This window comes from Ranitomeya imitator, chromosome 9 (assembly GCF_032444005.1).
Source record: "Ranitomeya imitator isolate aRanImi1 chromosome 9, aRanImi1.pri, whole genome shotgun sequence".
Classification (NCBI taxonomy): domain Eukaryota; kingdom Metazoa; phylum Chordata; class Amphibia; order Anura; family Dendrobatidae; genus Ranitomeya; species Ranitomeya imitator.
The window spans coordinates 30815409-30828307 of record NC_091290.1 but is presented as its reverse complement, the minus strand read 5'-3'; the positions used below and the strand labels follow the sequence as shown (position 1 = coordinate 30828307).

General features: G+C 41.2%; 1 protein-coding gene across 1 annotated transcript in view; it reads left to right on the top strand.

Moving 5' to 3' along the window:
• ACTN3 (actinin alpha 3) overlaps positions 1-12899 on the top strand; it is a 77191-nt gene that overhangs the window by 40375 nt on the left and 23917 nt on the right. Inside the window, exons 3-6 of the mRNA XM_069740253.1 lie at positions 2569-2688; positions 5091-5177; positions 6164-6251; positions 11529-11607. Of these exons, the coding sequence (XP_069596354.1) occupies positions 2569-2688; positions 5091-5177; positions 6164-6251; positions 11529-11607 (374 nt within the window). The remainder of the gene's footprint in view (positions 1-2568; positions 2689-5090; positions 5178-6163; positions 6252-11528; positions 11608-12899) is intronic.

The following is a 12899-nucleotide window of genomic DNA, read 5'->3' as shown; positions in this document are numbered from 1 at the left end:
CGCTGGTTGTTAGCTCCATGTCAAACAGCCGGAGTGTACCGCTCCGACACACATCTAGGGGCCCTATGCTCGTTGCTGACGTCGTGTCAAACATGACGATACACGCCGACCTGGCGACGAAATAAAGTTCTGGACTTCTAGCTCCGACCAGCGATGGCACAGCGGGATCCAGATCGCTGTTGCGTGTCAAACACAACGATATCGCTAGCCAGGACGCTGCAACGTCACGGATTGTTGTCGTTCTCTTTGCAAAGTTGCTGAGTGTGACGGTACCTTTTAGGCAGGAACCCTGCTGATCAGGACCCCATCAGAGTGGAGCAGTTGTCTCGCATGTGACCACTATTTCATCATTTCTCTATGGGACTCCTGAGGATAGTGAGTACATTTGACTAGACTCCGCAGTCCTACGGAACAGGAATGGTGCACACATGTGGACTGGTCACCATTCCATTCTGATGGGGTACTTCGGAGGCTCATTCTCAGGATCTCTCTCAGTCTCATAGAGAATGAATGAAGCGGTAGCGCATAGGCAAAGTCACTGCTCAGTTCTGATGGGACATTTCAATGTTGCGTTCTCAGGAAGACAGGGACTCCCAATGATTTCCATGTTTTCACCAATTCTGTGGATATGTCATAACTTTAAATCTTGAGCATAATATTTTGACATATTAAAAAATCTGTGTCTCACAATATGGTTCCAAAAATGGTATGATAGGATAACAGTGTAGGAAGAAAAGTTGTGGGCATCTGAGTTACTTCTCAGTCCTTCATTGTAGGATATATCCATATTTTATCTGGACTACACGTTGCTCCAATCAATGGGGTAACTTGAAGCTTAAGGGCACAAATACAAAATCTCCAACAGGGCCCCCAGCTATCATAGGTCTATATTAGTATTGGTCTTCTAATATGGGCCAAAGTGACCATTTGGGTAGGCTAGTAGGCTCCAAGGCCTGATGCAACTGCAACTCCTGCACCTATTACAGTATAGTTACACCCCTAGTTCCAATATATACAAAGAGTATAACAAAACTGGTTACATATGGGATACCTATCTGCCAAATCCTCATTTGACCACCCGCTTTATCTTCTGATACTATGTGCTAACTACCATGGAGCATCAGCTTATGGGCGTTATAGATAATGCTGTAAAAATCGTGCTGTACATAGGTGAGCAAATAAATTGGTCGGTTAAACATTGGAATAATAACTTTTACAACGTGTGGCAAATTTGTGTATAATTTAATTTGGAATTCTTAGGTTTTTATGAAGCTCCTGCACTACTTCGTGGGCCTTCAAGACCATGAAAACTCATTTAAGGACACATTCAGTCCTTTGTTTTTGTGCATACGAGAAAAATAAACTACTAATCAGAGTGATGAATCCTATTTTCATCCCTATTTGATTTGTATGTCCCTTTAACCATCAGGTTTTTTTTGTGTTTTCCCTTGTATGCAAAAATAAAAATTTTCAAGTTTCTCCTACCCATTATAAACTTGAATGACACACAAGAAGCATCTGAATGCTGACTGCTTTTGTTTACAGACCTATTATATTACATGGGTGATTTTCATACCATCTTTTTTTGGGGGCGGGCTAATCGATCATCAACAAAAACGGACATCTGAACGATAATGGGTACGTATTCCATCTGTGAAAGATATACATTATTGAGGCCTAAGATCAGTCAAGGAGAGGCATGTGGGTCCTCTTAAACAGAACCCGTCAGAAGGATTTTGCTACGTAAACTAAAGGCATTGTCAGGTTGGCGCTGTTACACTGATTAAAATGACACCTGGAGTGAAGAAATCCGTCTTGTGGTTCTTGTGTAATCAGTGTTAGAAGTTTTCAGTTAATGATATGCTCATGCTCTGAGGCGGGACTGTAGGCAGAGTCTTATTTTCCTGCTCTAAGCCAGAGAAACCAAGGAAAGACCTGCCCACTCGCCGCCCCGAAGCATAAATAGTCTGTCTCTATAATGACAAATATGTTTGTGCTTCGGGGCGGCCTGTGCACAGGTCTTTCCTTGGTTTCTCTGGCTTAGAGCAGGAAGACAAGACTCTGCCTACAGTCCCGCACTGGAGCACGAGCATCTCTTTAACTGAAATCTTCTAACACTGATTACACAAGAACCACTAGACAGACTTCCTCACCCCAGATATCATTTTAATCAGTGTAACAGCGGCAAGCTGACATTGCCTGTACTTTACTCAGCAAAATCCTTCTGACAAGTTCTCTTTAACTAGCCAGACAAGCAGTTCAGCATGTTGTTCATTGAGTCCCGATAGTTTACTGCTAATAGTTCATCTAATAGATTTGGCGGCAGATTTTCTTTACAACTTGGATTCACCTATGACACAGAGTTACCCATGATTCGCAACTTCAGTGTTTCCCACTAAAAATAACTTTGTTAATTAAAAAAAAGACAACTTTTTAGCCTACAGACAAACATTGAAGTCAGAAATCTATTACAGTAATTTGCGGACTAAAAGGGAGAAAATAATTACTTGAAGTTTGACTTTTTCCAAATTTCTCATTTTATAACACTTTCTCATTGCTCTGTTACAGGGGAAAGACTGCCTAAACCAGACAAAGGAAAAATGCGCTTCCATAAAATCGCCAATGTGAACAAGGCTCTTGACTTTATTGCCAGTAAAGGAGTGAAATTGGTTTCTATCGGTGCAGAGGGTGAGTTGCGGCTATAATTCTTTGCCCTTATCTTCTACTATGCCAAGTGAGAAAAATACAGCATATGGTATGCCCACCCCTGGATGCAACTGTATGGTTATACTGGATACCTGACGGTCACATGAAAATTCTTTCTACAATAAAAAATAAAATGTAAAATGGAGAAGGTAAAGAGGTAGAGGACAAAATGAAATTAGAGACTGGGATAGAAAAGTAATTAAAGGGGTTGTCCAACACCAGAACAACATTTTTGCCTATTTCTAGGCATGAATGGTTGCAAAATAATAAACAGAGGCATAGACACCTTTCGATATCCCCGCGGGTCCAGCACATGTGACTCCGGAGGTCAGTGCCAGCTGCGGAAACCATGTCTGCTACAATCAGAGATTACCAGGACCAATGGAGTCTGCAATTAACAAAATTAGGGTTGATTAGACGAAATCAGAGAAATATTTGATGACTCGTTCCTCTAGTCACCTGACCACTGCAGCCAATCACAGGCTGCAGCAGTCCTGGTATCTTCGGGACATATTAGGCTTTGTTTCCGGATCTACAGCTGAAAGGCGACTATATCAAAACCATTCATACCTAGAAAAAAATATTTACTCAAGTGTAGTCTACTATGTTAGTTTTCTCCTTGCTATCAGATGGGTGGTCTAGCACCTCTGTAAGTACACCCTACAATTACCGAAACCTTATTTTACCCCACCATCATTAAATGATGGACATGATAGAAGAGGGCAGGAGGTAACATGAAAGTAGCCAAAGCAGAAAAATTTTTCTGCTTTGGCTACTTTGGACTATGTGTTATTTCTTATTATGCTGAGCACCGCAGCCTGCAAGCATTCGTGAATACCTGGTTTCATTTGTCCGCCATCAGTCCTGCCTGTCAGATTTCGTATTCGCTCTAGTGCTGTCCGTTCCATTCTTATTGATGGTAACAAGAAAGTGTTTTTATTTATGTGGGTGACTGAGTGGCTGGAAAACTTGTGACTATTGGAGTAAAATATGCAAGACTGACAGACAAGGAGAGAAGTGGAAGTGTAAAGCATTTACAAGTTATATCCAAAGAGAGATTCCCATGAACATGGATATGCCATAAATGTGGGTCCCACCGATGGGACCTGCATCGATCTCTGATCGTTCACAAATTAATTGGAATTCCGACTACCTTTCCACTGGCAATGAGCCCCCTTCTCCAGACACATCCAGGTCTCATTGGTGGTGCTTGCATTTATTATACCTTTATGGCATATGCCATAAGTTTACTAGATAGGAGGAATACACCTTTACATTTAATTCAATAACTCTAATAAAAAAGTATTTACGCCTATCAGTAGGAATAACAGTTTTTACTTCTGATAACAGGTCCACTTGAAACTGTAACTTTTTTGTGCAGTGAGGCATAAAATTATAAGAGGTCCTTCCACCTCTTCTTAGATGTTAAACTGACCACTTCATGATAAAAGGGACGGAAGAGCTGAATAAGACAGTTTTCCTTTTTAAATTTCTCCTTTCCACTGCAGAGATATTGGCTCCTAAGATTTAAGTGACCTAATATTCTAATTTTCCCTTCAACTAAGAGGGTGGTAACAGAGATTAGCCTATGGGTGTGTTTATTTTTTTCCCCCTGTATGAGGCTACCTAATCATAAGGAGGCAGCATCATACAGGGGGAAAAGTAAACACCCACAGAGAAAATCAGATTCGGCCTTTTCAGTGTGATCTGGTGAGACTGATGTATCTAACCTTGTCACACTGAGATCTCAATTCTGAAGGTGTTCTCACGCTCGTAATCCACTCCTGTTTGCTGGACAGTTTATCTCTTTCACCACTCTGCCAGCACTATAAGCATTGGAACTTCCCTTCTCTTGTTTTCCAGCATGCATTGTGCTTGCCATCGTCTAATGGCGTTACTGGAACTGGAATCCCACTGCTTTGTTTTCCTTTATTCAGATTTACAGAAGAGTGGGAACAGAGGAGCATAGAGACATAAACACACACCAACTTCCTGTAGAGACACAAAGCCCCACCCCCACTTCCTGTCCTGAGACAAAGTCCCGCCCACACTTCCTGTACATAGATAAAAACCCGCCCCATTTCCTGTTCAGTTGCGAAGCCCTGCCCCCACTTTCTGTATTCTTTTTCGGCATCTCTGCTGCTAGAGAGAGATTACATTTGACAATTAACAGCAAGTTAGAATGGTGATACCTAATGACTGGTAATGTAGAGTAATTTTTTTGGGGGAAATAATATGACTTTCAAATAGAGTGATTTGCAGATTGTCACTTTATCACAATATCCAGTTGTCTGAAAATAAAGTGCCCATTTAATGAAACACATACTATTATACAGGATAAAACATTTTGCATTATTTGCTGATTTTGTTTTTTCTTTATACAGAAATTGTTGATGGAAATTTGAAGATGACCTTGGGTATGATTTGGACTATTATCCTGCGTTTTGCTATTCAGGACATTTCTGTTGAAGGTAAAATTAATACATTTCATGGCTTACGTTACATCAGTTTGGTTGATTCTAATTTTTTTTGTATTTTTAGTTTTTTAATTTTTTATGTACTATTAAAGGTTATGAAGCTGAAGGTTAAAATCACTTTTACCATTGATCACTACAATACAAGTCTATGTTGGTCACGAAAGGCATGCTGCCTGAAAAACATTACACACATTTTAATTTCTGTTAGTCATTCAAGCCAGCTTAAAGGGACTTTCGGCCTTAGGCTACAAGTCTGCAGTCACTCTATGTGACTGCAGACTTGTGAATCCTCAAATCGTGGGTACTGCTTGCTGTGAGGATTCTCTGGAGCAGGGAATGGGCAAAATGCATACTTCCGGCCACATTCCGACTAGACGTGTCCAGCATCACTCAATACACTTGCCTTGAATGAGGCTGCGCACGTCTAGTTGGTATGTGACGCATGAATGCAAATAACATACTTACGGTAACTTGCTGCCAGTACTGGAGAACTCTCTCAGTGAGTTCTGAACTCTGTGAGGATTCACAAGTCTACACTCACATAGAGAACTGGACAACCCCTTTAAGTTTTTCCTAACCTTAAAGGGGATGTCCGGTGAAAACACATTATTACCTATCCACATGATAGGTGAAGATATACTGATCCTTGACTGACGGGACCCACATCGTTCGGCAGAACAGGCAATTTTTGTCTCCGACGGAGCAAACAAAATACTTTGGCAGGTCCGATGCCCGCCTGCCAATCCATTCTTTCTGTATGAGGCTGCCAGAAAAAAAGTCGAGCACAGTTCTCGACAGGTCCTTATGGAATAAACGGAGTGGCCATCGATCATACAAACTGCTGCTCCATATTAATGTAGATAAAAGTGCCGATCAGTAAGTTATCACCTATCGATCACTTTTTTTTTTTCACCAAACAATCAATAATTCTTTAGTTGCTCCTGGTTTTAATACATTATTATATCATTGTCCTTGTCCAGAGACATCCGCTAAAGAAGGATTGCTGCTCTGGTGCCAAAGGAAGACTGCTCCTTACAGGAATGTCAACGTGCAGAACTTCCACATCAGGTAACGTAAGACGAAAGAACAGCAAATCTCAAATGTTTAGCAGCAATATAAATGTTTGGAAAGGAAGCGAGTATCATATCGGCCACAGCAGGAGATTACGCCAACAACGGGGGCTTCTGTGTAATAATAGTGTATAAGCCTCCTGTGTAACATGATGACAGCTGGGAACTCGCCATAGAAAATCCCTCGCTGGTGTGCGCCAACTCGCCAGTAATTGTGAAAGCAATATATTCCTTTACATGTCATTTAGTAAATGCTCAGAAGAATTATTCATTTTTTAATTATATGTTATTATTGCAAAATCTACTTTTTCTTATCAAAACTCTGGATGTGATGATCTGGTAAGATGGTCTTACTGGATAAAAGTACTTGTTTTGGTCCAAAAAAAAGTACCGTAGTACTTTTTGGCCAATTACAGAAGACTGTTAAAGAGCCACATATTAGGGGGTCCCAAATAAAGCTCTGTATGCTAATTCCAAACACTGCACTTTCTAGAGTCAAGTAAGAAGATCCTAAATATAAATGCTTAACCCTTCACTTTCTAGTAATACAGATTCAGATAGTACAATTCACAAGTTTATGGTTGCCAGAGACTCAGGATCGAAAGCCATATATGACTAACGATGGGGTTAATCCGTGTGTAGATCTGGATTATCCAATGCCGCTCCCTTCCACATCGGAGGTGATTGGTGCCAATGATGTGCCGACCTCACACACCTGCCAAGACACGTGTTCCTTACAGAAGGACATTACCGAAGGTGTCGACAGGTTGCAGGGGTTATAGCGTCATTGGCACCACTCATCTGCGATGTACAAGTGAGAAGAGACAGATAAATCCTTTAAGCTTCAGATTTCTTCTGTAAGTCTTCCGAAAAAAAAATCCATGGAACTTTTCTGTTCTCAAAGACCATAACACAGCACGTTTTTACATCCACTGTTCGCTCTCTCTGAGCTATCCCTTTCCTCACTGGCATCTCCGGCCCATCGGATACTTTGACCGGCTCTGCAGCCTCTGTGAGTCCAGTCCCAACTCCCGTATGCAATTCCCCTTTCGGCTTCCTCTCATAGGAAGATAATGAGGCACGCTTCTCAGTGCCTTGGTTTGGCCATCGGGCCCGGATTTTCCAGGAAGTTTGTAGCTGACATTCTCATGCTGCTAAACAGCCCTTGCTCTTCGTGCCCTCCAGCCCTATGGCCTCGAACTACTGCTATCTCTCCTCTCAATCTAATCACTGCCACTAATCAGGAAGTGCTCTTCTTATTAACTAACCCTTCTCCCTCCCATGTTGGGGTTGTTCCCGAACATCTAACTGTTTCTATCTTGCGCATGTTATTTCCTACTTCTAATGTGCCCACAAAGGCACCTTTACCTTTCCTAACCTATGCCTGATGCTCTAGCTATAGCTATGTCCTATTCGTAACCTAGATTTTCCCTATATGTTACACATAAGGAACATTATACATTCATCACATTACAACACATTAACTGCGCACCTTAGTGCCTATAAGGTTCTATGCACAATAAAACCACGTTACTCACACAATACAATTCACAAACTTTATTTTCAGGGGGGGAAGCGTATGTCTTAAGAGGAAATCTTTTTAATTCTACCACAAGTTGCGGGTTAGATCTTATGCACACAGAGATTTTTGAGGAATTTTTTGATCGGAAACTCTCTAAATCCTCCTAGAATACTATGAGTTTCTGCGCATTTTTTGCTCCGAAAACCCAACAAAAAGACTCCTGGTGCATATAGACCTAGCTATACAGAGCGACAGATTTACTAGGTGCCAAGGATCTAAAATCTTTACAGATTCTTTGTTCCCAATACCCCGGGATCAAAGGCAGCTCTCCATTCCTGTCCTTACGTTATGCGACTTTGGCTGCTGTAATAAGCTCTGCCTCATTCTGACAACCCTCCCTGGAATCTGCTTAGGAGAGGAAACTGCAGGGTGCATCTGCTGACATCAGTCAGGACAACTATTTTTACTCCACGGTGTGGCTAACATTATTCTCAGGGATGGCAGGAGACAAGTTAAACTGCACTAATGAAATTCACAGCCTAAAAGAGTCTAATGGGAACCCAGGATGTTAAAAGTGCTGGGGCTCTTATAGTCTTCACTTAAAAGTTAGTGAAAAGAGAGAATTTGTGAGGAACATCATCAATATTGAGAATAAAATGGTTTTCTGTGGCTTTAAAGTGTAAGGTTTCTCCTTGTGTAGAGTGACAAGCCAGGCCTGGCATGTCAGAGTAAGGAGACTTATAGGCCATGCATGCTCGTCTGGGAAATTAAATCTGAAAATTGCCTCTTCAGAGAGGGCGAGGACTTGAACTCTAGTGCCACCTATTTATCCTAAGTCATATGGCAAGGCTCGTTAAAGGGTCTATATTGACTTTTAGGATTGACACTTCCGAAAGGTGACGCTAGACTTCCAAGTTCTGTTTCTCTCTGAAGAAGCAATTTGCATATTTAGAGGGGTTTTCTTATCAAATGGGTAAAATTGCAAAAAAACTTGTAGAAGTATTGCAATTTATCCCTCATTAAAAAAATCCTCTCGCGAGAAAGAAAGGACATTTAATTTGATGGCGAGCGGTTCATTTCCTTGGTCACCCGGCCATTCCTACAGTTTATCAGAGGCAGACAGTTTCATAGGGAAGGAGTGCAGCGCTTTTAGGCTCTTTGTTATAAAGCTTGCAAGCGCTGCTTTGACACTGGCTAATTCAGCTTTATTACCTCTGCGATACTCCGATGCTGCAGAGGTAAGGCTGCATCAGAGAGAGCGTATGGTTCGGTTGCCTAAAAAACAGCCAATCCCTGCATGTGTTGGGGCTGTCGAACAGCCGCGAGACATGCAGCCGCGGGGACTCAAACATTTTTTTCAAACACATAGAAGACATTTGGTTAGCACAAGAGCATGCTGAGATAACACCTTATCCCAGCGCGTTCCCTCCTCCAATCAGCTAATGGAAAGTTCTGTGGCTAACCAGAAGTGGCACAGCGCCATTCATTGTGTAGTGGCCATGGGTGGTACTGCAAGCTCACTCCCATACACGTGAGAAGGAGAGAGCTGGCCGGACCATTCATAGGACGGCGCTGTGCCAAGTACGGTGAGCCGTGACACGTTTAGTCAGGTGGTCAGACTCTTCACCAATATAATATTGATTATGTATAACAAGGACAGTTCATCAAAATTAAAGTCCCTGAAAATCCCTTGAATTAATCTGTGCCTTAAATTAAAGGCTCTATGTCTTCATCTTATGATATTAGGTTAGATCATTTTAGCAAACTAATCAAGTATTTTTAATTAATATTGTAAAATCAGGGCTTATCATAGATCAATTGCTGTAATATATTGATATCATTTTACATTTTGATGATCTATTATTAATAATAATAATAATAATAATAATAAATTAATTGTATTCATGCCTATGAATTTGTACTTGGATAGGTGATCCCGCTGACTTTCATCTAACATTTATTGGGGCCTTTGGTTGTTTGCTTTCAGTAGATAAAACTTACTGTTAGGTAAAAAAAAGCAAAAATTAAAATCTTTTATTTAATATTTAACCTATTTTTTTTTTAAAGAAGCAAAATCATAATCCCAACATAAAAGTTGCATTTCTTTTCCCACCACTTTATAAATGTTATTAGTGGAATTTTTTTTTTTTAATAATTGACAGGCATTTATTTACCGATATTTTAAGTAATATTTGTTATTATGATGATTTTTTAAAAAAAGCAAACCCAATGACAGGTACAACAGCCCTGACAAGTGGTAACGCTCACTCACCATCATGGTTTTACTGGGTATAGATAGATCTGGCAGTGTGGTCATGTGATATGTCACCTGTCAATCATTTGCTCGCTGGTCCCAATGGAAAAATGCCTCTATTGAAAATACAACACTGAAAAGTGCACTATAAGTAGGGTGACAGCAAACATTGTAAAATACCTTTCTGCCTTCTCTTCTATGCAAATATAATCTTCAACGAGAAAGGACACAGGGTCTTTACTGGCACCTAGAGGAGGTAGAAGTCTCAGATGTCAATCAATCAACACTATAAAGAGCCTTGCCACATAACTTATGATATAAAGCCAAACTAGAATCTTCTCGAAAAGGAAAAAACTTCCATTTATAGACAGATGTATTAGAGGTCATGCCCCTCATCGGAGCTCTTTGAAGGCTCAATATTGACTTTGAGGATTGCTACCTCCAAGACATGATCAATACAACACCTCCCCTTGAGAAAGTAGAGCTGTAAAGCGGCGAAACGCGCGTCGGGGTGCGTCCAGTGGTGTACTTCAGCACCGGTAAGGGTAACCTCCATTCATTTTGCCACATATTTATGTTGTGACTATATGTATTTGGGTGGCAGCACGACAAAAGGATCTTTGGAACTAGGGATATCATTATGTATCAACCACTAGGTCCTCCCTCCAAAGACTTTGGGAGTATATGGATGGACCTGATATTGGATGGGGTTATATATAACATACTTGTAGTCCTTTTTTGGACGGGTACTTGACAGGGTGCTGAATATTACCTGGGTTGGTGTCCTTGTTATCGCATCTTTTAACATTTTGTCTATTTATGTGTGATTTGTGATAATAAAGATTTGTTACAATTTTTTTACCATAAACTCCTAGGTTTCTCCTTTGTTGGTACCTCCAATACATGGTATAAGAGACCTTGCTCTCTTCCTCTGTGAAGAATTTATTGGCATACCTTTTTTACCTTTTCAAAGGGAGTCTTGCTTGGCCTATAAGTCTCCTTACACCAGCTATTCCCCCTTAGACCACCAGTCAGTCAAGGCTTGTTAAAGGGGTTGTCCACTGCTAGGATAACGTCTTCTCAATCTCAGTGTTTGCCCCCGTTAAAATAAAAACACTTATACTCACGTCTGATGATGGCGCCATTCCAGCGATGCCGGAACTCACGTTCGTCGGGACCACATGCCTTTGGACAAATCGAACATCAAGAGGAAGTGAGAGAGCAGCCGCAGCCCTGACTTCCTGCCGGTCTTCAAATTTTTCAGAAGGGCGGGACAGTGACGCTAACGCTGATTGGGCTCAGGTCACATAACGACCTCATGTGGGTCCTGGGAACGCAAGTGCTGACACTGCTGGAACGGCACCGGCGCAGGAGGTGAGTATAAGTGCTTTTTATTTTAACGGGCGCTAAGTTTCAGGTTGAGAAGATTAAATTCTTGATTTGCATGAAATTCATATTCCCTTTCTTCTCTTTCTCTTGTCCCTCTCTCTTTTGTCCAGCTGGAAGGATGGCCTCGCACTGTGCGCTCTCATCCACAGACACAGGCCTGACCTCATTGACTACTCCAAACTAAGAAAGGTACGGACAGCGACGACCGCACTCGTCATTATTAGGGGGAAGGTTCAGCATCAATTTGCAATGTAATAAAACCCTCTCTACACTTAGGCTGCTTTCACACATCAGGTTTTTTTGTTTCAGGCTAAATCCGGCTCTCGGGAGAAAAACCGGAACCGGAAAAAATAAAAACCGGATCCGGTTTTCCCCCCATTGACTTGTATTAGCGCCGAATGGCCCAGCGTTCCTTCCGGTTTGATGCCGGATCCGGCGTACCCTCGATTCCAGCGTCTGGAAAAAACGTCTACCGTAACGTTTTTGGTCTCCAGCAAAAAAGCCTGAAGCACCGGATCCGGCGCTTCTGGCTGTTTGCTAGAATGGAAGCCTATGGGAGCCGGAAGGTGCCGGATGCAGAAAATGGCAGATCTGGCGGTTTTTTAAACTGAGCATGCTCCAATTTTTTTTTTATCCAATAATCTAGGTAGACTAGCTGGATCCGTAAAAAAAAACGGATCCATCGCATCAGTTTTTCACAACCTGCGCCGGATCCAGTTTTTCCAACATTCGCCGGATTTAGCCTGAAACAAAAAACCTGATATGTGAAAGTAGCCTTAGAGAAGTGTCAATATTTTTGAGAAAATCTTCTACAACTCTCTTTTATCTTGTGTTGCAATTCTACAATTTCTAAAAAAAAGTCTGAAAACTTTTTCCTATTTTTACACCTACATGGCTTTTTATTTTTTACACTTGTAATAAGAAAAAGATTGCACCATGATGCATTAGTATGTGGACCTATTTCCTTAAAGGGCCTGATTTTTTACATATGGAAGTAATGATATGGCTGAATAAGAGCTTATTAGCCAATTTTTTTTCTTTCAGATCCGATGTACCAATCACAAATGGTCTAGTGTAGAAACCATATGCAAATCATGCAGAAAGTGCAATGTGTCAATGCATTTGTTAGACACAGCTTAAGTGCACCGACACGCCCCCAGTGCACTTCCAGCCTGATTTGCATATGGCTTCTACATTTGATTTCTCGGGACTGGCAGATGGAATCACTACAAGAAAAGTTATTATTTTACTTGAGGGACAAGCGCCTTCAAAGTCATACCACTACAATATATTGAAAAAACGTGATGACTGGTTCCCTTTAAAAGCACTGCAGCTCACAGATCTGTCGGGACTCCCTGTGTTTAGAGGATTTGTTCATATAGCAATGTCACATACATGGATCTATTCTCTTAATATCGATACATTCTTATGGACATTTATTGTCCCATGCAATAATATGTCTTCATCGACAATCCCTATAG